This window comes from Pleuronectes platessa, chromosome 21 (assembly GCF_947347685.1).
Source record: "Pleuronectes platessa chromosome 21, fPlePla1.1, whole genome shotgun sequence".
Taxonomy (NCBI): domain Eukaryota; kingdom Metazoa; phylum Chordata; class Actinopteri; order Pleuronectiformes; family Pleuronectidae; genus Pleuronectes; species Pleuronectes platessa.
Genome location: NC_070646.1, coordinates 20,364,746 through 20,392,724, shown reverse-complemented (window position 1 = coordinate 20,392,724; position 27,979 = coordinate 20,364,746). Strand labels below are relative to the sequence as shown.

At 41.5% G+C, this 27,979-nt stretch overlaps 1 protein-coding gene across 1 annotated transcript in view; it reads left to right on the top strand.

The window, feature by feature from the left end:
- The first annotated feature begins 3,266 nt into the window (after positions 1 to 3,266).
- The window catches only part of llgl2 (LLGL scribble cell polarity complex component 2), a 74,010-nt gene continuing 49,297 nt past the window's right edge, over positions 3,267 to 27,979 (top strand). The window contains exons 1-5 of the mRNA XM_053413236.1: positions 3,267 to 3,523; positions 25,365 to 25,484; positions 25,782 to 25,879; positions 27,258 to 27,339; positions 27,494 to 27,609. Coding sequence (XP_053269211.1) covers positions 25,410 to 25,484; positions 25,782 to 25,879; positions 27,258 to 27,339; positions 27,494 to 27,609 — 371 coding nt within the window. The 5' untranslated portion in view covers positions 3,267 to 3,523; positions 25,365 to 25,409. The remainder of the gene's footprint in view (positions 3,524 to 25,364; positions 25,485 to 25,781; positions 25,880 to 27,257; positions 27,340 to 27,493; positions 27,610 to 27,979) is intronic.

Genomic DNA, 27,979 nt, shown 5'->3' with positions numbered 1-27,979 from the left:
AACATACATGTTATGCCATCCCAAAGGTCTGGAAGAGTGTAAAACTAAAACTCCATCGTCGTCAGTAAAAATTAAGATAAAATGTTTTGTTACTAAACTCACGCAAACATTACACATTACATTTCATTTAGCTGACGCTTTTATCCAAAGCGACTTACAATAAGTGTATTCAACCCCGAGGGTACAGACCCAGGACAACAAAAGTGCAAAGTGCTATAAGTAAGTGCCATTTAAGTGCTACTAAATTGTTAGTTTCAAAGATTGTTAGTATTTTTTTATTCAAGGTATAGTCGGAAGATGTATGTTTTTAGTTTTAAACAGACAATAAGTGCATTCAACCATAAGGGTACAAGAATCAAGTGAGTACAATTTGCTTTAAAAAAGCCAAACTACAACTGCTACATGTAAGTGCCATATAGGTGCAACTAAACTGAATACATATATATACATATGTATTTTATATATATTTTTTTAATCCACAGTGTAGTTGAAGAATGTGTCTTTAGTCTGCGGCGGAAGTTTTGTAGACTTTCTGGTGTCTTGAGGTCAATAGGGAGCTTGATCCACCATTTAGGAGCCAGGGCAGCAAACAGTCAAGATTTTGTTGAGGGGCTAGCTCGCAGTGAGGGAGCAACAAGCCAATTGGCAGATGCAGAGCGGAATGGACAGGCTTGGGTGAAAGATTTGACCATGTCCTGGATTTAGACTGTGCCGTATCTGTTCACAGCATGGAACGCAAGTACTTGAAATGGTACTTGCGTTCGTGTTTTGAAATGGATGCAGGCAGCCACTGGTAACCAGTGAATGGAGCGGAGGAGCAGAATAGTGCGAGTGAAATTAGGTAGGTTAAAGATCAGTGGAGTTGCTGCATTCTGGAAGAGCTGCAGAGGTCGGAAAGCACTAGCAGGTAGACCTGCCAGGAGGGAGTTGCAGTAGTCTAAGCGTGAGATGACCAAAGTTTGATTACACGCCATCAAAACACTATGTTCTGTAACTCGGACATACATGGACCATGAATCCTTCGATGCTGAGCTGTCAACAAACAACTCCACTCCTGCAGTGACAGTGGTCATAGATCAAAGGAATATTTGATGTATTGTAAAGGTAACGTCACTCTATCTCTCTTTCTCTCTCTCAGAATTGGAACATTTCCTCAAACCCTTTAAACATTGAGGTACGGTGAAGGTTCATCCTTCGCCAAAGGAGACGATGTTGTCAGAACTCCACTGTGCATTGTCCTACCACCACCAAACTTCTGTCACATGGTCAGAGTCCAGGCCTGAACAGCTTTATGTGTAAATATTTCCTCAGGGTCATAGCGCCACCTACTGATCAGTCTGAAAATGAAGTTATTGTAACATTGTCCAATTGACACAAAATTGCTCACGCTACATCATAGCCCCTACTTGAACAGATATATTAGTCTGTATGTACTAATACTGATGGCGCCACCTACTGGCAACAGGAAATAGCTTTGTTTTACAACTCTCATTCAATTTACATAAAATGTTCACAGTGTGATGTTCAATTGATTGCGTAGACCGTAATGAGCAATTAGCAGTCAAGAATCAACATCATGTGACGGAAGCAGGTAGTTAAGCGTTTATCCTTGCAGCAGTGCAGCATTTATTCTTCTTTGTCACTGTGTCAATCCCTGTTGTTGATGTTAGGAGACACACGCACAAAACACACACACACACACACACACACACACAGTAGTGTGTGTGTGCGTCAGTAGTCATAAAACCTCAAAAGGAGTTTGCAATTTAAATGGGTAAAGAAAATGAAAATTCTGACAATTCAGATGATTATACATTAGTGAAAACATCACTAGGATTATTTTATAGTCATTTCCTGCCAATAGATCCCTTTCAACTAAATCTTACACACCAAACCTTTAAAACTAAATTTACCTGAATAACCCTGAACAAAACAAAACTTTGAACAAAATGAAATTTTGATTTTACTTTAGCATTCTAATTTTGCCTGTGTCCCACCTGATAACATGGAAGAGGAAGAGTTAATGACCTATGCTGCAGACAGTCACCAGGTGGTAATCGAAACGGTCTGGCTTCCCTTTTGCAAACTGTCATGTTGACTATCTTTATATAGAGTATATAGATTTTCTTAAAGTGAGCTAACATCAACAACAATGTCAGTCCATCACAACTCAACACATTTAATCCCAGTTTCCTGGCAATCATTATGCAGGGAAATAATGTTATTTTATTTGCTGCTTGCTTTCCTTATATTATGATTTCTAGCTAGCTATGTATAAAGACTGTATTCCTCCTGTAACAGAGTAGTTCAGTTGTGTAATAAACTGCTGCCAAACCTGTGCACCATCCTTGTCCACAAGGCCTGTCTTACCTATGTACAGTATGACAGCTCCTTTTGTATAATGTTGCAAGTGTGTTATATCCACACAAATGTCATTCCTGCTGCATCACTATTATTCTTCAGAGTTATTTTATTCAACACTTAAGTATGCAGTGTTGTTAAATATTTTGTCCAATTCATCCCTTTGTGCTGTATAAAATATGTTTGTATTGTATTGACTATTCATGTCATGGAGGGGATATCTGAATTACCAAAGCAACAGTTTCACACTTGAATAGAAAAATAATCCTGATATACTTAAGGAGGGAAATGATAAAGCCTCAGCTAAATGCAATGTAATGTAATGATATTACATCATCATGTAATGTAATGTAATGTGATGTAATGATATGTAATGTAATGTAATGAAATCTGAGTTCTTAAAAGCTACATTTAAACATAGGTTTTTATATATTCTATTAGCCAATTGCAATATCTAATATTAACCTAATTTATTCAGTGACCTGGTTTATCATGTGCATGTAAATGTAGCAAATGCTTCATTATGCATGTGTGACCTGATACTATTGAAATTGTTGTCCAAAAGTGTGTGGTTAACATTTCACAAAAAATCTGCCAAAATCCATCTCATAGGTGATCTCAAACTTGATATTTTATAAATTCGCTCAATGGCTAGTTTTCATTGGTTACTAAATGCAACCACCTCATCACTTCAGCAAACATAACATAATATTTGTAAGAGGAAAAAATATAATTATGTGTAATTTTTCTGAAGAAGACTATTGCCCGTATCGTGTTTTTAGAGAAAGTGGTGATTTTAGCTCTTAAATAGAAATTCCAGAGTTGTTTAATCTTCAGAGCATGCGCTGTAAAGTGTTGGGAAGTTGTGTGGTTTACGAAGTGTATATTGAATGCAGCACAAGGGCGGAGTTAGCAAAGCAGTGAAGCCTAGCAGGAAGCACCGAGGCTAGCGCCGCAGCGGTGGAGAGAAAAGGACCTCAGAGTTGTTTATCAGATCTTAAACGTGACGTTTCTTGCTTGGAATCTGGAATTTACGTTTTTGGTCTGGTCACATTTTCCTCGACTCTGGAGAAGGTGAGAACTGCCAGGCAACTAGACATCGGCCAGAAGAAGACTCTTATCCAGCAGGAGTAAACGGAGGACGTTGGCCGTTTTGAATCAGGTGGGTTCGGAGGTGGGCCCGCACGACTATACAGAGCTGATGCCCACAGGTGTTTGCTTGCCAGAGGAACAGCAGTGGAATTGATCTGCTCAGTGCACGCTGATCTAATCCAACTCATGCTAGTTGAAGTTGTTTTCGTTACGTCACACATTATTCCTCAAGTTGCCCATTGGCTAGCTGGCTAATCATTACTCTTAATATTCCACTAAGACATCAGGCATTGTTGCCCCGTCCAAGACTATTTTGCATGTTTCGTTGAATTAGTTATAATTATCCTCCTCTAAACGATTAACTTAACATCTTCTATTTATTAAATAGATGAGTGGTTGGCTACTTACACTTTTAATTTGTGTGGTATGTTTGTATTGTGCTTGGATATTTTTGGTGGCTTAAAGGTACCATATTACTAACATTACCTTCCATGCTTTATGATATTGTCTTTAATGACCCCAACACTAAGCCGTCATTTCATTGTTTAGAGATTGGTAAATATGTTTAATCCAATCTGCTTGGTTGTTCTCTACGATAAAAATGCGTAGAGGCAAGAACAGTCCTCGCTAGAACTCAGAATACGCTAAGTGAGATGCAGCTAGAATTGCATAGTTACGGAAACGTCTAAAGCTAACCTTAGCAAGGCGTGTCACCTCAGCAGGTATGCTGGTGAGCCATTTGACTCAACGGTCTGGTTTTGAGAATGAGTAATTAGTGTGTATGGGTGTACAAGGAAGTAGAGTTTCACCGGTTTGACTAGTTTCTGGAGGATACAAAACACACTGGTAAAATACACATAGAATAAAATAGACATTGTAATATTGATTTCTGTTATTCATGGGAACTTATTTGTGTCTTTATGCAACATCTGTAATTATAATGTGGTCTTTTTAAATCTTAGCTAGACATAAACTTTGAGTGACGAAAGTTTTCTGGTATTCAGACTGCACAAGCAAAAAAAATAAAAATTATAATCTGGACAGGATACTGACGTACACAAGGACCGTGTCTTAAACTGCATCTGCATCAGGTCAAAATAAGTCATATTAAAAGACTTTGTTCCCAGTAAACTTAGTGCTATCCTACCAGCATGGCTAACCCCTTGAAACAAATATGGAGGCAAAATAAACGATCAAGCGAGAGCGGTGTATTTTAGAGAAGCAGTCTTGGAAAAAACCTAGAATCGGGTCATTACATATAAACTGATTGTAATATAACTGTGGCTCAGGATTTGGAGCGGGTCGTATTCTAACCAGAAGGTAGGCAGTTCTATCCCAGTCCCCATTTCACATGTCCTTGTGCGAGATACTTAACCCCAACTTGCCTATTGTTCCTCATAGAAAAACTGCTGCCCGTAGAGGCATTGTATAAATGTGTGTGAATGGATGAAAGGCAAAAGAAACCTGACTGTTCTGTAAAGTGCTTTAAGTGGTCATCAAGACCATTTAGACTATTTAACTGTGACAATTTTGGTCACTATAATTTTGATAAAAATATTCCAACCTGTTCATCTCTAATTGCAAGGTTCCAGTTACTCATGTCTGGCAGTGATTTAATATTAAGTTACATTTCATAATTTAACATATTGACACAAGCTTACTCTCTTCAAATTTAAACACAACCCCTACGGATTCAGAGCTTTTGAAATTGAAAGTTTAAGGAGGGCTGTTTTTCCTGAATGTTGAGTATTCATGTGACACAGCGCCACAAAATTCCCGGTCTTGCAAATAAGTGGTCAGCATTTATGGACACTACCATTACCTTGGCACTTCTAATAGGTAGCCTGCGTTAATCCCTTCTGCTGTGGCAAATCTGAACGTGATCTGGTTGAGGTTTATGTAAAGGATAAATGAGCACTTGAATTTATAGAGGTGTGGGAATTTCTCGATTCTTGGATGCATCGCGATGCAGACATGGACAACTCTGCATCAATGCAGTGACAGAACATAATCGACACATGTTTTAGGCTGTGTTAATTTTCTAGTGTTGTCCTGTCGCTGAATAATTATAACACAGCTGCTTCAGGACGGACGCTCATTAAAAGTTGGTGTCAGTCTCTGTCAGAGCCTCCGCCTTACTTCCCCTCTCACCTGCGCTCACTTTACCCTTTTACAATAAACACCATCACTGATCACAAGTTAATAGGACATGTACAGGAATGACTTTTATTTTGTCTTTGTTTGACTCACTCCAGAGTTTATGAGAAGATAGATAGATAGATAGATAGATTACTTTATTGAAACATGAAACATGTAACCTAGCATAACAAGCACCACCAGGACATAGATTAATAACTAAATATATGTGATTATCAGTTCGTGTGTGAGGAGGGACAGAGACGAGCACACAAACATACTCACAGACTGTGCGTGTCCGTCTGTGTCTCTGTCTGTCTGTCTGATAACTGATAATCACATAGTCAGAGGAGTGAGGAGGAAGCAGACTCTAACTGAGACTCTGACACAGGACGACCGGACCATTATTGTGTGTCTGCTGTGATCCTGAAGAATTGCTGGTTATAATTATTCAGCGTAGTCCACGTCGCAATGCATCTAAGGTAAATGTCCAAAGCTCTAGTGCTCAGCTCTGCGCAGGACACAGCATTCAACACCTCAGTTATTAGTGCCCACGTTAAATTTTAAACATCATCACTCAGGAGGACACACTACAGAAAGGGTCTTTTGTGTCTCCCACCTCCGAAGCCTTCAAAGTTTTTGTGAGATTCTTGTGTTTCTTACCTTTTGGGACATTCTGCTATAACTTCAAATGTTCAGCACCCCGCTTTCTTCATGACAAATGGATGTCCTTATATGGAGAAATAGAGGCGTGGCAGAGAGTGGAACCGCGCCGGTCAAGTTATTCTGATTCACTCGTGCACACACACTTATTTTCTGCGGACAGTAGGAACATTTCTGTGCACATGTTCATTAAGTCTTCATTAGTATTTCAGCGTTATTCATAATTTTCACACTGAACTGAAGTGTAATCAAATAATAAAAAACTTTGTTTACATGGTCTTTCTTACAAACTTCTGTTTGATTCTTGACAATGTGCAATATTCCTGGATGTTTTAATATGCATATTGTCCAGCTTAAGCGTTTGATTTTTTTTTTGCTCAGATTACCATTAGTGTGATTTCCTTTGCAGAATAGGCAGACCTTTTCACCAGATGGTTCTTTGTTTCCATGGCTTGGACTCCTTGAGCTTGATTACTGTGTTATCGTCATTAAACTGCTTTTTGGGGATGTTAAAGATCAAAATCTATCACTGCTTTTGATGCTTACATTTCTGTCCTTCCTTGTTGCAGCATCATTTATGTCTCCAAACAATGGGTCACAGGCGATATTTGCTTGTCATTCCACAAGTTGCTTAAACTTGTCTCTTTTTCCTGCACGTTTGTAATAATCATAAACAACAGTGCGCCATCTTTCTCTAAGCTTGTATGGCAGTTTTGTAATGGCTATCTTCATGTGTTTGGCTGTTCATGTCTTGCAGCATATCAACGTCCGTCATCGCATTACAACAGCTTCTCAAGAACCAAAACTAATCTTGAAGTCCCTTTCTATCCTCTGCCTTGAGTACACTCCAATTCAGGGCTGAGGCGATCAATACATCATTTCCGAATGCCTTTTGTGACACCTTTTTTGCTTCTTTAAGTTCCATATGTATGCAACTTCAGACAAGCACTTGAGGGCATCCACTTGTAGTAGAGGAAATAAGGGGAACAATCGTTCATTTTGTGATACAAGCATGAAATTTGGCATAACCATTCTTCTGGGTCATCTATTTAACTTTAGAATGGGGGCCATCCAAAATTCCAATATGGCGGTCATTTTTCAAGATGGCCGCCAAATCATCAAGTCATAACTATATTTCTTGCATATTTGGGGAAATATTTCACCAATTGTGATAGATAAATATTTTTTGGTTATTTTGTCATTTTTATGTTGTCTTTTTGTTATTTTTTCTTTTATTTGTCATTTATGTTTTTTTTATCGATTTTTACAAGCGATTACTTGGCTAGAATAAGTCTGAAAATGCAATTGTTTCAGTGTCAAGTCAAAAGAGCTTCATTGGGCCTCAAAGCTCTCAGTGACATTCACAGCTGCACAAGGCTGTACAAGACAGAGTCAGATGAAAACATTTGCACCTACTTGTACCTATTAGTACAGCTGTTTTTGCATGAGCATTTTGCCAATTCCTGGCAACTTGCAGCAATTGGACCAAGTGTTGTCCAGTTCACCAACCACCTTTGTCCTTGCAGTTTCCATCCCCATTCTGCAGGACTTGGTAAAACTGGTTGAGTGACAGTTGCTTGGCCCCAGACAGTTGATGCTTGGTAGGCTGCACGTTTAATATGTTCCTTGAGGGCTGAAGTTGTTGGTGGTATGGCATCATATGGCCTTTGCTTGCGGGCGAACAGATGCAGTCGTGCATCATTCACAGATGTGGCTGCACTTGATCGGTCATACATTTTGACCACAAATCTCTGCAGCATTTGGAGGTCATCATCATCAACGGTGGTGGGCCAGTGACTGAGCTTGGTAAATGTCCCTGACACTTCATCACACACATTCCATGTTTGCCATACAGATTTCTTAGCCTTGCAAAGGAATGCATACACAACGTCACACCCACTAAATCCATCGAAAAATGGTAGGTCACTGGATCTTTCTGGCCCAATTGTTGAAATGATGTCATGGATTGGAATCCATCGTGAATGGGCTCCCTGACCAAAAGCAATCCACAGCTTCTCCAGACCTATTGCTATGTCCTCTACACATAGCTTAAAGGTTGGTTTGTATATGGAATGAGAACAGAGGGAAGTGCTCCTCCTTATATAGTACCAGACAGCCAATCAAATTGTTTGTTCATTCTAGTCTTTTTCGATGTCTGAAAAAGCGACTAGCGACCAAATCTAGAGACTATTGAGGTTTGGGTTTGAAATGTCACATGCTACAGTGCAAAAAAGCAACTACAGCGACAAATCTAGCTACTATTTTTACTGTCCTCTACACATAGCTTAAAGGTTGGTTTGTATATGGAATGAGAACAGAGGGTAGTGCTTCTCCTTATATAGTACCAGACAGCCAATCACACAAATCTAGCTACTATTTTTACTGTTCTCCTATACTGTATATCCCCCAAATATCTCTATCCCTCTAATTAACCCTAGACTTCACATAGTTTTCCCCGTGACCTATAACACAGTTAGCCTATGACATGTTTCAGATGGTTATAACTGGTAACTCCTGTTTGAAAATGTTCAAAAACATACTATGGGAGTCCGATATTATTGACATCTACAAAGTATAGGCAAAGATTATGCTGAAATGCAAAATCAGTCTAACCATGGTGGCCATCTTGAAATAAATGGCGGCCATTTTTGATTTTCGAGTGGCCCCAATTCCTAAATCGAAGAGTGACCTTCAAAGATGATTTGTACCAAATTTCACGCTTTTATCACCATTTGAACGATTTCCCCAAAATATTGCTGTTATTTCCTCCACTATTGTGAACTACTCCAGGAAGAAAATCTATCACAGTCATTGTCAGTTTTGCTTTCAATACATTTTTCGAACATACGCATTAAGGACAAGTAATGCAGTGGATTTCTATAAAAAACTGGAATTTTTCTTGTTGGTAGAAATTATGGTCTTTGTTCTTTAATTAGCATTTCCGTAATTTCATTTTGTCTTAATTTTCACCATGTGTGAAGTTTGATCAACCTTGTGAGGACCTTTCTAAAGAGGAAGGTGCACATACACTGGGGGTGGTAGAGCTATTTGGAAGTTCATCATCATCATTATCATTATCATCACCACCAGCATCCTTGTCATCCTCACTTTGTGTTGAATCATATCTTTTGTCATACTTGTGAAAATCATATCTCTCTTTGGAAGCTTCAAGTGTATCAATTTCTGCACTTTCAATTTCCCAAGCTAAAGCCTCTTTTCTAACTTAAAATTCAGCTTTCAACTTAACTTTATTCAGTTTTTCCATTTACACATACAAGACATATACAACACAAAAAAAAGTCAGTCATGGCTTCAGGTATCCCTATTCTACAAAATCAGATTTATACAGTTTACAGTTCACATGTCTTTCGTTATGTCATATAACACCCATTTTCTCCACTTTGTTATATAAAACTCTTCCTTCAGTCGAAGTTGGTAGGTCATTCGCTCCATACAGTATATTTCTCTTACAATCCCTAACCATTGTTCTATGGTAGGAGATTCAGTTTTGTACCAGTTCCTTGTTATTGTTTTCTTAGTTGCAATCAACAGTATCTTGACTATATATCTATCACTTCCAGTTACACTTTCAGTTACATTTCCAAGGTACATAGTCTTGCTTTCATTTGGTATTTCATAGAGATGAGCCGGATACTCGGCTGAAACGAGTATCCGGTACGGATAAAGCACTTTTGCCGAGCACGAGTATTATACGAGTAATACGAGTCATTATCTGTGCTCGGACTGAATGAAAATCCTCACACAGCGTCACAGCGCTCCTCCCCTTCACACACCGCTCTGCTCACTCACGCACAGAACAGCTCTCTGTCTCTCAGTCACTCAGGTTCGCGGGTCTTTTCCGTTAACGTTTAGGGTTTCTTCAGCTTGAAGTTTGTTTTTATTTCAGTTTGTACTTACTTATTAACCAGTAGAGTTCTGTTAAACGTGTGTTCGTTCAGACGTGGTGCTGGTAGAAAGCGACTCGCGTTGCGTCTCTGCCTGTCGGAGAATTTTTTTTTTTTACTTCACGCATTGAGTGTCTGGCTTCTCTCTCTAGCGTCTCTCTCTCTCTCTCTCTCGCGTCTCTCTCTCGCGTCTCTCTCGCGTCTCTCGCGTCTCTCTCTCTCTCTCTCGTGTCTCTCGCGTCTCTCTCTCTCTCTCGTTGGATTTTTTTTTTTTTTTAAACCGTCAGTAGGCTCTAACCAGTTTTATTTTACTTCACGCAGTGTCTGACACGTTGTAGGTAGTAGTGGTATAACAAATATTACAAATTAAGCTACACACACACACACACACTCCCCCTCTCTCTCTCTCACGATCAGTGATACAGAATAATGAGTGATACAGAGAGTATTTCAGCTGACACTGAACCGCCAGTCAGAGTTTGCTTAACCTTGCAGGACAGTGAGGGTGGCAGTAGCACCCACCTTTCCCCCACTGAGACCAATATTGCATCTGGTGATGGAGGTCCTCCTCCACCAAAGACCAAGAGGACTTCTGCAGTATGGGACTCTTTCACTGTGTCTGAAAATGATCCCTCCAAAGCCATTTGCAAGCTTTGCAAGTCCAAGCTAAGCAGAGGTAGAGATGCAAAACATTACAACACAACATCTCTACATAACCATCTGCTATATGCCCATCACATTAGAAAGCCCACTGTATCAGCCACCTCCTCCTCCTCTCCTCTTCCTTCTCGGGTCACTGGTGTTCAGCTGGGTGCTACTAAGGACTCACATTCATCTTCCTCTTCACCAATACTCACTGCATTTGCAGCAAAGCAGCCATTCTCAGCAAACCATCCCCGGTCAAAACAAATTACAGAGATGATTGGTAAAATGATCTGCACTGATCTTGAACCTTTCTCTGTGGTGGAGAGGAGAGGCTTCAAGACACTTGTTGGCTTTTTAGAGCCCATGTATAAGATCCCATCGAGGCACTATTTCAGTCGAACTGTAGTGCCTGAGCTGTATGGGGCAATGAGAGGGGAGTTGGTCCAGTCAATTAAGGCAGCTGAAGGAGGTGTCATCAACCTCACTACAGATCTCTGGACCAGCAATCACAACGCACATGCATATCTCTGTCTAACTGGGCACTGATGTGAACGTGTAGGGGAAGCTTCAGTACAGAGGAAAGCAGGGCTGCTAAATGTTGGTGTGCTGGACATTGAGCACACATCAAACAACATTCTGTGCTGCCTTAAGGAAAAGATGAGAGAGTGGGAAGAGTCTGTTGGTCAATCTGTCACAATACGGTTTGTTGTTTCAGATAATGCAGCCAACATGGTGAAAGCTTTGACTGAATATGGGCACATCCGTTGCATGTCCCATACGCTTCACTTGGTGGTGATCAAAGCACTGGAGAAGGACAGGGTTGTGACATCCCTTCTCTCCAAAGCCAGGATCATATCTGGCCATGTTCATCGCTCAAGCAAAGCCAGCAACAGACTACATGAGCTGCAAACACAGTTGAATCTCCCCCAGCACACGCTCATAACAGATATAAAAACAAGGTGGAACTATACGTTCTACATGCTCCAGCGGCTGCTGGAACAGCGCAGGGCTGTGCAGATTATGACACAGGAGTCTAACATGGGTAGAGCTCCAACAATCATCTATCCAAATGAGTGGAGGTTAGCATCAGACATGCTCACTGTTCTTTGTCCTTTTGAGGAGGTCACAAGGGCACTCTCAAAACACAGCGCCTCCATTTCTGAGGTCACCCCCCTCCTGCATGGCCTCTGCTCCATCATCAGGTCACTGCATGTGGGAGGTCTTGCAGCTGGTGAGGAATTTGAGGATGAATCTGATCAGTTCATGGCTGGTGATGATGATCAGGATGCCACAGTGGGGCTGGGCCAAGATGTTGCGGCTGAGTCCAGGGAAAAGTTAGGCACAGCAGCAAGGAGACTGGCAGCCAATCTGAGCAAAGAACTAGAATGGCGTTTCCAACCAATTTTTGCAAACTCCACATTTCTGCTCGCCACTCTCCTTGACCCCAGATATAAAGCCAGCTGTTTTCCAGACAATATTGATGTGGAGGCACTGAAGAGGACATTACTCCACAGGATGGAGCTCTGTAACCCTGTGGCTACACCTGCAAGAAACACAGAAGAGACACCTGACACCAGCAGCACTTCAGTATTGTCTTTCCTGCAGAAAAAGAAATCGGCTATTCCAATGGGGACACATTTACCATCAGGTGATGTGGAGGCCTACCTGGCAGATGGGGACATCAGCCTTACCGATGACCCAGTGAAATACTGGTCAGGCAAGCTTCAATGCTGGCCCAATCTTACACGCTTTGCACTGCAGCATCTCAGTTGTCCACCTACAAGTGTCCAGTCTGAGCGTGTTTTTAGCACAGCTGGAAATGTGGTCAGTCCACAGCGTGCAAACTTAGACCCTAGCCATGTGGAACAACTGGTCTTCATTAAAGTCAATGCAGATCTGAAAAACAGCATCGGACTATTTGATCCGTAGAACACAGTCTCCCCGCCCCCCTCTCTCTCTCTCTGTCTCTCTCTTACTCACTCATACACACACATAAACATACACACACACACACACACACACACACACACACCTGGTGTGGAAATAAATTTAAAAAAAAATAAAAATACAAAAATCATAAAAAAATGTCAAAGTTAAAAAAGAAGGTTATGTTGATTATGAAAATACTTGTTATTACATTTCACTTCATAATTGCAACAGCATGTGTTGTATTCATTGTTGCAAAACTTGTTCTGTAAATAGTTCATTTGCTATTGTGATCAAAATCATTGATCTGAAGCTCAATGCTGATGCTGCTGTGTATAGTTCTCTAATCAGCAATAAATATAACAATTTTTGATCAACCCATATCAATTGCATGCTTAAAATAACATACTGGTTAAAGCCCCGCCCGTTTCAAGACAACCCGGCCTACTTCCGGGTTAAATCCCGCCCACTTCCTGGTTAAATCACACCCACTTCCGGGTTAGGCCCCGCCCATACCGAGTACGGATACGGATACAGATAATTCATATGGTTAACAGATACAGATACAGATACAGATAATGCTGTACTCGCTCATCCCTAGTATTTCATATCCCAGTATGTCTTTAATTGTGGCACCGACATCATCCCAAAAGGAGCGCAGCCTGGGGCACATCAAGAAAATGTGTGCATGGTTAGCCTCTTTGCTCCCACACGCCCGCCAGCATGGTGGTTCTGTAGCACTTTGTCTACTTTTTATCTTAGGTGTTATGAAGAAACGGGTCAGATTTTTCCACCCAAATTCCCTCCACATTCGTGAGTTTGTGGTAGTATGTGGTGTTTCACACATCAAGCCACTCCTCAGGGGTGATGCCGATGCCCAGCTCCCTCTCCCATCTAGCCCTAATGTAATCAGTTGAAGCACTCGTACAGTCTCTGAGGTTTTGATATACACAGATACCACCTTGATTTTCGACCCATTATATACTCGCGTTAGTACATCTATCCCTCCGTTAAATTTTTGGGCTCCCTATTTCCCTTATAAAACAATCCCTTAGCTGTAGGTATCTAAAAAAACTATTTTTTTTAATCCATAAGTTTCTCTAAGGTCCTGAAAAGACATTGTTTCCTTTCCCGAGTATTGTACACATGGCAGTGATTCCCTTCCTCTACCAGTTTCTGTATGTCAGGTCACTCAAGTTTGGCTTGAATCTTTCATCATATGCAATCCAGCTCAACAACCTCACTTCCTTTTCCAATCTATGCCTTTTAATGAAATCAGCCCAGATAGTCAGTGTGTGGGAGGTTATTGAATCTATTGAACCTTTTAATGTTTTTATCAATGTAATGTTGCCCAAAAGGGATTGCACTGGTTTATTAGCCACCCTCATCTCAATCTCTTTCCATTTGGAGTTATAATGTTTGTCACACCACTTGACTATTGGTCCAAGTTGTGCTGCCTCATAGTAATCCTTTAAATTTGGGAGTGCCATACCCCCCCCCGATTCTTAGCCAGTTGTAGCGGGCTATATTTTATGCTCCAAATGAACCTCGATATCATTTTGTCCCAGGTTGTAAATCTTTCTAGCGGTATCTTAACAGGAAGGGACTGGAAAAATACAACAGCCTTGGGAAAATGTTCATTTTAATAATGTTGATTTTTGAACTGAAGTCCAGTGATAGGGTCGACCATCTCTCAATATCCCTCTTAATTTGTAGTTGGATCTGATCATAATTTATTTTCTGAAGATGGCTTATCTGTTTTGTTAAGGTTACCCCAAGATATTTTATGCTTTCTGAGTTCCATTTCCATTTATAGGCGTTTGTAGTTTCTTGGGACGGGGTATAGTTAAAAGCCAGAATCTGTGTTTTACTCACATTTGTTTTATATCCTGAGTGGCTCCCGTATATACGTATAAGTTTCATCAAATGTGTTAGGCTTGCATTAGGTCTTTCTAAATATATTATTACATCGTCTGCAAACAGACTTATTACATGTTTTTGTTCTTTTATATTTATTCCCGTTATTTCCTCACACTGCCTTATAGCCTGTGCCAGAGGTTTAATGTACAGTGCCTTGCATAAGTATTCACCCCCCTTGGACATTTTCCCATTATTTACTGTTACTAACTGGAATTCAAATAGACTTAAATAAACTTTTTCCCGTTTGATCAACAAAACATGCATAGTACTTTGGAGGTGCAAAATAAATTTTATTGTGACACAAACAATAATGAGAACAAAAAAGTTGACATCTGTTGGGTGCATAAGTATTCAACCCCCTGAGTCAATACTTGGTAGAACCCCCTTTCGCTGCAATTACAGCTGCAAGTATTTTGGGGTATGTCTCTACCAGCTTTGCACATCTAGAGATGGAAAGGTTTGTCCATTCTTCTTGGCAAAAAAGATGAAGCTCAGTCAGATTGGATGGAGACCGTCTGTGAACCGCAATCTTCAAGTTTTGCCATAGATTCTCTATTGGATTGAGGTCTGGGCTTTGACTGGGCCATTTTAAGACATTAATATTCTTTAATCCAAACCATTCCTTTGTAGCTCTGGCTGTATGTTTAGGGTCATTGTCCTGCTGGAAGATGAACCTCCGCCCCAGTCTCAAGTCTTTTGCAGACTGCATCAGATTTTCTTCAAGGATTTCCCTGTATTTGGCTCCATCCATCTTTCCCTATATTCTGACCAGTTTCCCTGTACCTGCTGAAGAGAAGCATCATCACAGCATGATGCTACCACCACCATGTTTCACTGTTGGGATGGTGTGCTCAGGGTGATGGGCAGTGTTGGGTTTTCGCCACACATAGCGTTTTGCATTGAGGCCAAAAAGTTCAATTTTGGTCTCATCTGACCAGAGCACCTTCTTCCACATGTTTGCTGTGTCTCCCACATGGCTTCTGGCAAACTCCAAACGGGATTTTTTATGGATCCCTTTCAACAATGGCTTTCTTCTTGCCACTCTTCCATAAAGGCCAGATTTGTGGAGTAGACGACTAATAGTTGTCCTGTGGACAGATTCTCCCACCTCAGCTGTGGATCTCTGCAACTCCTCCAGAGTAACCATGGGCCTCCTGGTTGCTTCTCTGATTAATTTTCTCCTTGTCCGACTCTTCAGTTTGGGTGGACGGCCTCCTCTTGGTAGGTTTGCGGTTGTGCCATATTCTTTCCATTTTCTTATGATGGATTTTATGGTGCTCAGAGAGATGTTCAAAGCTCTGGATATTTTTTTATAACCTAACCCTGCTTCATATTTCTCCACAACTTTATCCCTGACCTGTTTGGTGAGCTCCTTGGTCTTCATGATGCTGTTTGTTCAGTAATGATCTCCAACAAACTCTGAGTCCGTCACAGAACAGGTGTATTTATACTGAGATTAAATTGCAGACAGGAGGACCCTATTTACTAATTATGTGACTTGCAAATGTGACTTGTGAATGCAATTGGTCGCACCAGATCTTTGTTAGGGGTTTCACAGTAAAGGGGGTGAATACATATGCACTCAACACTTTTCAGATTTTTATTTGTAAATAATTGTGAAATCCATGTAATATTTCCCTCCACTTCCAAATGATGCACTATTTTGTGTTGGTCCATTACATAAACTCACGATGAAATAAATTTTAATCTGTGGTTATACCATGACAAAATGTAGAAAAGTCCAAAGGGGGTGAATACTTATGCAAGGCACTGTATAAGCAGGGTTCCCACGGTACCTGGAAACCATGGAAAACATGGAATTTATTTTTTCATTTTCCAGGTTTGGAAAAGTCATGGAAACTGAGCAAAAGTGAACACTTACATGGAAATTGAAACAGTTATCCTGGAAAATTGTATTGGATGATGTGTAAAATAGTAATAAAATGAAACTATTGAGCACAGAATTAAGATAAGTTTATAAAAACCCTTTACATGTGAACAGCTCTTACTGTAGATAGAAATGGATGATCCCATGTTGTAGAACATGCTCTTGGCATCCTATCTGGTGTATTGGATGTTGGAATTTGATGAGGCAACCTGGTGATATGGACTTTAAAAGTATAGTTTCGGATTGGTGGACTTTGGGAATAATAACCGAGAAACATTACTCGCGATCTCAATAGAAGGGTCAAATACATGCATTTCCCAGCCAACACGGGAGCCTTGACATCTACAGTGAAACTTCTTATGCAAGTTTATCCTCAAATGTAAGAAGCTGTGTTTCAACTGTGTGGTAAACCTGGGTTTATCAACGTTAGTTAGTAACCTGTGCAATCTTGCTAGCTTCAGCTTACACTAGAATTGTTGATGTAATTTTTACCTTGCTTTTAAAGTACTAGAACTATGTTCGATCCCCATATGTATTTCACTCATTGACTTTTCCTAAAACCGTGTTATTCACCACATTTAGGGGAGTTTGTTTTGAATTTGGATTCATTAATGATGGTTAGCAAGCACATGCAGTGCAATCTTGCTAGCCAACATTCAGCTTGCTAACTAACTAGCTAGTGTTGGCTAGCTTGCGTTGCTAGCTAACTACCAATACATTTTCACATTAGGCTGTGACATTACTTCTATACTAGTTGACATGACCAGTCTAGTCTTGATCAATTTTGTAACATTCATTCTTATATCTACTTTTAGCTATTTTGTGATTTTTCGTTTTTTCTTTAAAAAAATGATACTACTAACTAGGAACATTTGGGGTGAGACATTTTTGATGTTGCTGTACTGAGGAACCACAGGGGAACCAGCCTTATGTTTTTCCTTTTAGGTTCATTAGTTTGATTTACAAAAGCTTTTACAGAGTAAGGGTAGGCATATTACCTCTTCTATGTAAGACTCTTAATCTCAAATGTGTGATGCATTACAGGAGTGAGTGACAATGACACGCTGTAGATTCAGGATGAGGGGGAGAAGATGAAAGAGGAGGATAGAAGAGTAGAGGATGACAGAGGAAAAGGGAGAAGAGTGGAGAGGAGTTGAGAAGAGTAGGAAGAGAAGACAGGAGCGGATACGAGAGGGGAGGTGTGGAGAGAAGAGGACAGGATAAGATAGGAGAGGAGTGGAAGAGAGAACAAATATCAATCCCAGTGCTCATGTGTCTCAAAGTTCCCGTTCAATAAATTGTTGTTCATCTACAGATTGTTGCATTATTTCATGCATTGATATATCAATAAGACATAATCTCTAAGCATTTACAATGTAACTTGACTGGCACATCTTTTAAATCAAGTTAGTAGTCAGGTGTCCTAGGGGGTTGTGTTTGTGAGGGGAGGGGGGTGCGGAAAGCTTCAGGGGCCTATAGATCATTACTTAATATGGTACCTGGAAAATCAGGAGGTAGCATGGCATTTTTTTTCAAGGCAAGCGTGGGAACCCTGATAAGGCAAAGAGGAGTGGGGACAGGCAACATCCTTGGCGTGTTCCCCTCTGCAACTTTATGTTTTTTGTTAGACTACCATTAATTTTTATTCTAGCTATAGGATTCTGGTAGATTTTATTGATGCATTTAATGGCTTCTTTGTTAAATCCAAATCGTTCCACTGTTAAATATAAAAATGTCCAATTTATGCTATCGAAAGCCTTTTCGGCATCAAGACTCAGCAAAATAGCCTTAGTTCACTTCATTTGTATCGAGTTTACTATTTGCAGGGTCCTGTTATCTAATGTTTGTCGTCCTGTTATAAATCCAGTTTGGTCCTCGTCAATTAATTCTGTCATGAAATTCTGATATCTCCTTGCTATAATGGATGTGTATATCTTGTAATCTACATTGAGTATAGAAATGGGTCTGTAATTTTTACAATATTCTGCGTCTTTACCCTCCTTGGGGATTACAGATATGATTGCTTCATTCCATGAGGGTGGCAATCTACCTTCCTTAAGGGTACTGTTAAAGGATGAAACAAGGAGAGGGGTTAGTTCTTCTCTAAACGTTCGGTACCACTCAAAACCGTCACTTCCTGGTGATTTATTCGCCTTAAGCCTGGATATTGCCTTAGTTATTTCTTCAGGAGTTATAGGTGCTGTGAGAGCATTGTTTTGCTTTTCTCCAATAGATGGCAGATCAAGTGAACTAAGGAACTGTCTTTTTGCATCTTCATCCGATGAGGGTGGTTGAGAGTATAGTTTTTCGTAGTAGTCTCTGAATGTGTTCTCTATTTCTACTTCATTATGTCTTAGTTGGTCTGTGGAAGAGTCTCTGATCTTATATATCGTGTTAATCCCTTGTTGTTTCCTAATTCTCCTTGCCAGAAGCCTTGTGGCTTTAGCGCCTGTTTCATAATAATCTTGTTTCAGGAATCTAAGTTTTTTCTCTGTTTCGCTCCCTAATATATTATCTATTTCCCCTTTAATATCCTTTATTTCTTGTTGGATTTGGGCTGTGTAAGTAGTTTGGCGTTGTCCCTCAAGATTTTTTTGTCTTTCCACTAAGTTTAGATACTTTGCCTGCTTAAATTTTTTTTTGTCTTGACGTGATGGCTATTAATTTCCCCCTTATTGGTTGATTGTCTATGCTGCCATCTTGAGCTGGGTCCCACCGCTCAACTTAACTTCTTCTTTGTCAAGTTGATGTCTTTCATGCATAACAGAAGCTCGAGCAAGGAGAGCTGCCCTTTTTGCTCCGCTCGTCTCAGGGCCGATGTTACTGTGGAGACTTTGATGCTGGAACTGCTTGTGCTCTTCATGCCTTTGGCTGAACCTTTACTTATTATTCCAATAGACCTAGCAGTCAAACCCTCATGCATTGTTGTATCTGCAACAGGTGACAGATGTATTACTGTGCTTTGATGGGCATGCATAGCAGCTTTTCTGAACCATTTTTTCACAATGTCTTGAAATTCTTTAAACTTTCCAACTTTAGGTAAATACTTTTCATTGTGATCAGAATCCCTTTTTCCCTCTGGAGGCAATATTTGGATACAACACTGCAGTTCCGAAAAGTCCTATAATAAATCACAGTGAACATCATAAGCCTGTTCAACAATGCTACCGGATCTATCATCTGGCACTGGTTTGGATTTCGCTAGGAAGCCGTTGAACAAAACATGGTTCACGTTAACAGGATAATTTGGACAGCCCTAAGGGTCAATTGATAAAAACAGTTAATAAAATGAATCATGTAAATAGATTAATGGGGAATGATTTATCATATGTTTTAAAAATACTACTAACTCAAAGCCCACCTAATCTCCAACGATCTGTTCGAGCCATTACAATCTGCTTTCTGCTCAGGGTAGAGAAACGGCTCTAATCAAAGTTAGGGGTGGGAATTGGCAAAAATGTGACGATTCGATACTATTGCGATATTTGGGCCACGATTCATTATTATTGCGATTCTTAACATATTGCGATATAGCAAGTATTCTGCGATATATTGCAATTCATGTCCCCCATATTATTCAAAGGCATTACAGAAAATGAGGCAAATAAGACTGCTCAACTCAGTTCAAATGTCACATTTAATTCTGTGATCAACATTGTCTTCTACACATTACCTGAAGTGCAAAAACTGAGAAAGGGTAGTGCAAAAACTTTGTCCTTGAACATTCAGGACACAGGACCTTTGTAATTATCTTCTGAAAAGGAGACTTCTTACGTAAACGCCGAGCTCCCAGCACATAACTTAACATTATTTAAATGCAATACAGTAACATAAAGCAGACTTAATAGACAAATTTGTTGTCTTTTTAAGTGTAGCTACTCACCTCATGTAAGCCTGTAGCTCTCATGGAGCGGACAGATATAATAAATAGGGATGGGCATAATTAATCGACGATCGATTAATTGATCATTAAGAATTTCCTCGATGAAATAATTTTTTCATCGAGGAGTTCGCTAATTACACATTTGACCACGGGGGGCAGTGTTTGAAAAAAACGCCACAGTCCTACTCAGTTACCTGCGACTGGCTGCGAGTTACCGTGTAGTTCCATTTCCAAAGTAAACATGAAGAGGTCACGGCGAAGTGTTGCATGGGACCATTTTGAGTTAAAAAATGACTTGGTTCACTGCCAATACTGCGAAGCTATCCCAGAGACTGGGGGAGACGAGGAGCCTGCGTTGTCTGACATGGACGAGGGGAGCGCAAACACCGGAGCCGCGGCCAGGCTAGCCAAGTTAGCACGGAGCTACCTGTGTATCACGGCGACGTCAGTCCCCTCAGAGCGAGTTTTTCTGCGGCTGGACTGACGGTCACCAGGCTGCGTTCGCCTCTGACCCCAGAGCAGTTTAACATGCTCATCTTTCTCAACACAAATCCGTAGGCTGGTGCTGAAGTTGTATGTGAGTTACTGGTTATTTTTATGAAGCTTTCTCGACTCAGTACCTTGTTTGATAGTTTTGAGTTACATTTGGCAAAACCTAAGTATTATATATTTGTAGTTGTTGTTTAACATTATGTTTTTTTATATTATTATTATTTTATTTTGGAGAGAAAAAAAACGAGGGTCAGTTGTGTTTAGTAGCACCGGCTTATAGCTGTCGGCTCCGCTGCTTAAGATTACGGCAGCGCATATTTTGTTCATCTTGTAATAAAGATCTCAATGAGGAAAAACGCTTTTTTTTCCACTGCATTTTAATGTAGCTTATAAATAGGGAATTTTTTAACTTGAAAATATTAATGATTAATCGAAAATTCGTCATTAACTCTCCCGACGATCGACGAAGACAATTTAATCGAACGTGATGGAAAATACACCTGACCTCTTACCTTCACATACTTCACATACTGACCATAAGATGTCGCCATTGTGGTTTCAACCGTATCACCAGATGCGGTTAAAAGCGCAATGCTGTCTTGGGTATCATGTTTCTGGTGCCTAACATTTTTTTTTTTTTTTTATAAATAAACAAGCGACGCTTAGCCTGGCGGGGGGGGGGGGAGAAAAGCCTGGCGGCCCGCCAGGCCTATAAAGCACTGCGGGAAACCCTGGCTGCCGTAATCTTAAGCAGCGGAGCCGACAGCTAGAAGTCGGTGCTACTAAACACAACTGACCCTCGTTTTTTTTCCCTCCAAAATAAAATAATAATAATATAAAAAAAAACAATGTTAAACAACAACTACAAATATATAATACTTAGGTCTGACAGGTTTTGCCAAATGTAACTCAAAACTATCAAACAAGGTACTGAGTCGAGAAAGCTTCATAAAAATAACCAGTAACTCACATACAACTTCAGCACCAGCCTACGGATTTGTGTTGAGAAAGATGAGCATGTTAACACGCTCTGGGGTCAGACGCGAACGCAGGATGGTGACCGTCAGTCCAGCCGCCGAAAAACCCGCTCTGAGGGGACTGACGTCGCCGTGATACACAGGTAGCTCCGTGCTAACTTGGCTAGCCTGGCCGCGGCTCCGGTGTTTGCGCTCCCCTCGTCCGTGTCAGACAATGCAGGCTCCTCGTCTCCCCCAGCCTCTGGGATAGCTTCGCAGTGTTGGCAGTGAACCAAGTCATTTTTTAACTCAAAATGGTCCCATGCAACACTTCGCCGTGACCTCTTCATGTTTAGTTTGGAAATGGAACCACACGGTAACTCGCAGCCAGTCGCAGGTAACTGAGTAGGACTGTGGCGTTTTTTTCAAACACTGCCCCCCGTGGTCAAATGTGTAATTAGCGAATTCCTCGATGAAAAAATTATTTCATCGAGGAAATTCTTAATGATCAATTAATCGATCGTCGATTAATTATGCCCATCCCTAGTCTTCATCACTACGGAGGTCAGGGCGCCTGGTCTGTAGTCATTAAGGCCTGTGATCCTCTGCTTCTTGGGAACGGGGATGATGGTGGATGTTTTAAGGCAGGCGGGTACAACACATTCAGCCAGTGAGGTGTTGAAGATGTCTGTGAATACTGGAGACAGCTGATCCGCACAGTGCCTTAGTGTTGAGGGGGAGACAACGTCTGGTCCAGCTGCCTACGGGGGTTCAGTCTCTTCAGGAGCTTATTTACATCTCTCTCCTGAATTGAGAGAGGTGTGATGGATGTGTGATGGGGGGGATAGATGTGTGATGGAGGGGATGGGGCAGTCTGGGGCCATTTTGTGGGGGGGGGCTATTGTCTTTGTCCAGGCTGGGGAGAAGAGGTGTGATGAATGCGGGGAGGGGGTTTGAGAGTGTCTATCGAATCTACAGTAGAAGTCTTTCAGTTCGTTTGCAAGTCTCAAGTCTTCCACAGAGTGGGGGGATTTGGGTTTGCAGCCGGTGATCACTCGAAGGCCTTTCAAGACTGACGAGTCGTCGTTGGCTGCAAACTGTTGTTCCAGCTTCTTCGAATACTGTCGTTTGGCCTCCTTAATCTCCTTGCCAAACAAGTATTTAATCAGTCTGAACCTATCCATGTCCCCACTCTTGAAGGCCACCTCTTTCTCCAAACGAAGCTGTTTGAGCTTTGCTGTGAACCAGGGCTTGTCGTTGTTATAACACACCCTGGTGCGTGTCGGAATACAACTGTCTTCACAGAAGCTGATGTAGGACGTCACAGCATCTGTATATTCGTCCAGGCTGTTAGAAGCAGTTCTAAAAATGTCCCAGTCAGTGTTGTCAAGGCAGTCACGCAGCTCCTCCACAGCTTCTCTGTTGCTCCAGTTCTTGGATCTCAGCACAGCAGGCTTAGAAAGTTTAAGTTTCTGTCTGTAAGCCGGGATCAGGTGAATGAGAGCGTGGTCGGATAGACCCAGGGCAGCGCGGGAAACTGCATGATAAGCCTTGCTGATGGTGCTGTAACAGTGATCCAGGGTGTTATCCCCCCTGGTCGGGCATTTTATTAACGTACGGCATGTTTGTATTTTGGGAGCTCCTTAGATAAGTTCCCCTTATTAAAGTCCCCAAGAACAATAACGGGGGAATATGTGTTCTCTCTCCTTCTCTCCACTCCCAGTATCTGCTCAGCGAGTTGTCGTTGAGCCTCGCGCACGTCAGCTTGCGGTGGGATGTAAACTCCAGCCAGGATGAAAGAGGTGAATTCACAGGGAGAGTAGAACGGTCTGCAGGTGATGAAAAAAGTTTCCAGGTCCGGAGAACAGGACTGTAAAATTACTTTCAAGTCGCTGCACCAGCCATGGTTTATATAAAAACAAATCCCTCCGCCCTTTGCCTTGCGTGAGAGGATCGGGTCGCGGTCCGCGCGCAACAGCTGAAAGCCGGTCAGCTTTGCAGCGGAGTCCGGTGTGGCTTCGGTCAGCCACGATTCCGTAAAACACAAGACAGAAGAAAGGGAAAAGTCTCTATTTGTCCAGATGAGAAGGCGCATTTCGTCCATTTTATTACACAGCGAGCGAACATTGGAGAGGAGAATGCTCGGGAGAGGTGAGCGTAATCCTCTCTCCCTGAAGCGCACCAGAGCCCCGTAGCGCTTACCTCTCCGTCTCCGCTTCAGTCTCGCTGCGTGTCCGAGGAACACCGCACCTTTAATCAGTAAATCCACTAAATCCACGGAAGAGGCGAGAAAGTTGGGAAATAAATCAGATGGTGTTGTGTCCCTGATGTTAAGAAGCTCGTCCATCATGAAAGTAATCCGAGTTGGGTCGCAATTAACAGAATTAAATACTAAAAACAAACACAGAAGTGCGCACCAACACACCGTGGTAGCCGGTAGCAGGGCTATCTTCATGGATCATACCTTAAACAAGATAAACACGCATTATGTCAAGCATGTTCAAATTTCTACTTTATAAGACATCTGTCAACTTTAGTACAGAAACACTACACCAGTGGTCACCAACATTTGGAGCCCAAGATAACTTTTATTTTAAACGTAAGAGATCTGCCACCCTGATGTCTTCCAAATAAAAAACACTTTGGAGGGTCATTTATTGTATTTGCAATTTGTATTAAAGGCTCAATGTACCAGCCTAAATATAAAAAAGGAAAGGCAGTTATGCACCTTTATCTATTCAATGCACAATATTCACATTAATACCAATTCATATTTAGAACATCTGTTCCATGCACAATATTTAGCTTCGCAGTTCAGCAATATGTTCTGCAGAGTTCCTCATACTGCAGGACAATGGGCTTCATTCACTAACATGTCCACAGAAAATAAGTGTGTGCGCAAAATTGCCACTGGATTTGTGACATGTGAGCACCAGCTCATTTTGTTCTCACCACCATGCGTTTGTTTTTTAATCAGAATCATACTAAACTGGCAGGCACTTGCCGCCTTCTGAAATTAGCATACTGCCACGCCTCTATTTCTCCATATAAGGACATCCGTTTGTCATGAAGCGAGGGGTGTGCTGAACAGAGAAGTTGAAGGTATAAGAGAGAAAAAGAATTTCAAAGCAGAAATTGAAACAGTTGTGTCGGAGCCAGAAGCCATAAAAGGAACACTTCTCTGTCATCCAGAGTGAATATGTTTAATAAATTCAATCTGGGCTGCAATAACTGAGGCACTGCTGTGTCCTGCACAGTGCTGAGCACTGGAGCTGTGGACATTTTTACACTCTTAGATGCATCGCGAATTGGACGTGGACTTCTCCCAGGACACGTATACAACTGACATTCTCTTTGTGTTTGCTTGATTCGATATCACTATACCAATACGTGCTTACCACTGATGAAACTGGAGCATTTACCTTCAACACAAGATTCATATCTGTATGTGTCCTTTCTCTTTATCTCACTCTTTGTCCTCTCATTCCTTCATGCAGCATCCACCAGTGAGCCTGCAAGCTCCATACTGGTGCTGGAACAAGATGAAGAGGTTTAGACGACATGGTCAGGAGTCCCAGAGAGATCGACTCAAACAAGAACTCTTTCAGTTCAACAAGGCAAGTGAGCCCTGACACATCAGATTTCGGACTATACACTGTATATATATTATGATTTAGCACTGTTAAATTTTCTCTTCTGTCACCCACTTGAAAAATATCTAAATTTAAAACCAGGTCACCCAGATATTTGGAAGAGAAATCTGCATTCTTCTGGACAAAATTGCCCTAATGTTTTCTGTATTGCCCTCTGTTGCTTGTCCATCGTGTCATCTGCAACCTGTTTTGTTCCATTCTGTGTTCTATTTTTTCACGGCCCAGTCTTATCCTCACCTTGTCTGTCTCTCTCCTCTTCAGACAGTGGAACATGGTTTCCCCCACCAGCCCAGTGCTTTAGGCTACAGTCCCTCCCTGCAGTTGCTGGCCATTGGCAACCGCTCTGGAGCCATCAAGCTGTATCCTTCACACTACTCATGCCACGCCCAGTCCGCTTACAGAATCCAAGGCACTGAAACTGACAGCTTATTGATGAATAATGTAGGATAGAAGAAATGGTGCCATTTTGAAGCTGTATGAACCTGTGTATGTGCGTTTGCATATTTGTGAACCTTGAGACAGTAGATACTATGTTGCCATAGCCTTTCGCAAAGTTAGGCTAACTGACATTAGCATTTAACATTGACATTTAAACAAAAGTACACAGGAAAGGTAGCCTGGATGCCAGACGAACTTAGCCCCGCCCACAACAATTTGGTCGGGCAGTTCGGTCTGGAGTCGCTCCATTGGGGAAAAAATTATGGCCGGACCGGGCCAATCAGATTGTCAGGGCGGGCTTTATACGATGATTGACAGGTAACGTAATCAACCACGTCATTACTGTGCCCTCGGGTTGAATTCGTTTTCAACAAACATGCCTGCCGCTGGCGAGCTGAGATGTGTCGATGCTGCCATTGAGTCTGTTTTAGAAGACATCGACAGCGCATTCATTTTGAAAGAGGAACACAGAACGTGGAGGCGACGCCAAAGCACCGCGCTAATCCCTATCGCCCCGGCGCTTGGCTGTTCACAACGGACACTGAAGCGACGCTGAACCGCCGGGCAGCGCTAATAATATCACCCGTTGATCCAGTAGTTCGCTGCACGGCTTTGTGCCTGTCACCTCGGAGGCTGGAGCACCGCGCTGCGCCGAGGCTGCCTCGCGGTGCTTCAGCCTCCGGTGTGACCGGCACAAAGTTTTAACATGGGAGTGGATGGGAGCCAGCTGTTATTTAAGGCTTGGCGCTGCGCTGAAGCGTCCGGTGGGAACCCGGTAAATAACTCACAATGCGTTGCTTAGCATACGTCACATACTACGTTGCTCTGATTGGTTGTAGGTCTATCCAATTGAGCGAAGAGGAATTTTACTTCCTGGTCAGTTGAAACACGCCCCATAATTTTTTCCCAATGGAGCGACTCCAAACCGAACTGCCCGACCAAATTGTTGTGGGCGGGGCTAAGTTCGTCTGGCATCCAGGCTACAGGAAAGGAGTAATACAATCAAAACTTAGTCTCTCTCTCTCTCTCTCTCTCTTTCTCTCTCTCTCTCTCTCTCTCTCTCTCTCTCTCTCGTAAAGTGACATCTGATAATGTTTATGAGTTGGAGTGATACAAATAAAATTGAATTGAATTTTATTCTATGCGGCTGGCCAACTCACAAAATCACTGTTAACTAACTAAACTACTGAGTGAAGCCAGGCCACCTAAAGAGAGCCACACTAAACCAAACTTGTTCAGTTATCTAGACCTTTGGTTTTGTTATCTCACGTTGGGAGTGTGTCCTTGACCTGTGGTCAGGTATGGCGCTCCAGGTGTGGAGTTCATGGGTCTACATGATGAGAATGCTGCAGTCACACAGGTGCACTTCCTCCCACACCAGGTACAGTAAAAGAATAAAAATACGACTCTCTGCAAAGTTGTGCCAACAGTATTGCTTTTGGTGGACTGACTCATTTATCATAGAGCAATAGAAAATGTATTCTGCTAACCACTTCTAATCACTCTTTTGGGCTGTATTTGTGGTTCATGTTAAGGTTGAACTCGTGACTTTGCTGGATGACAACAGTCTGCACATGTGGACTCTAAAAGCGCATAAGGGATTGTCAGAGCTCTTGGAGATAGGACGCTTCATGCTCATGGGACCACCTGGGTAAGATATACATAACATTTTGACTATTTTATTTGTAACCATTTTTCACATGTTAAGAATACACACAAGCAGAAAAGGGAAAAAAACACTCAAGTAATAATAAGGAACAAATATGAGATCAGAGGATAATCAATAAATAAAGACAAATTTAGAGTTCATACTTGGCCAGCCGTAGGGCAATCTTTCTTCAGCCAGTATTATGTAATGGCTTTTTTTCCTGCTACCAATAGGACCTTTTAGAGATACGTCTCATCTTTACATAGGGCATCTGGGAAACGTCCAAAATAGAGCAATGTAAATTGTATTCTGACTTTAAAACTTAGGTTTTTTTAAAAGATCATTGCCGGGAAGGGACAACAAACCATAATTT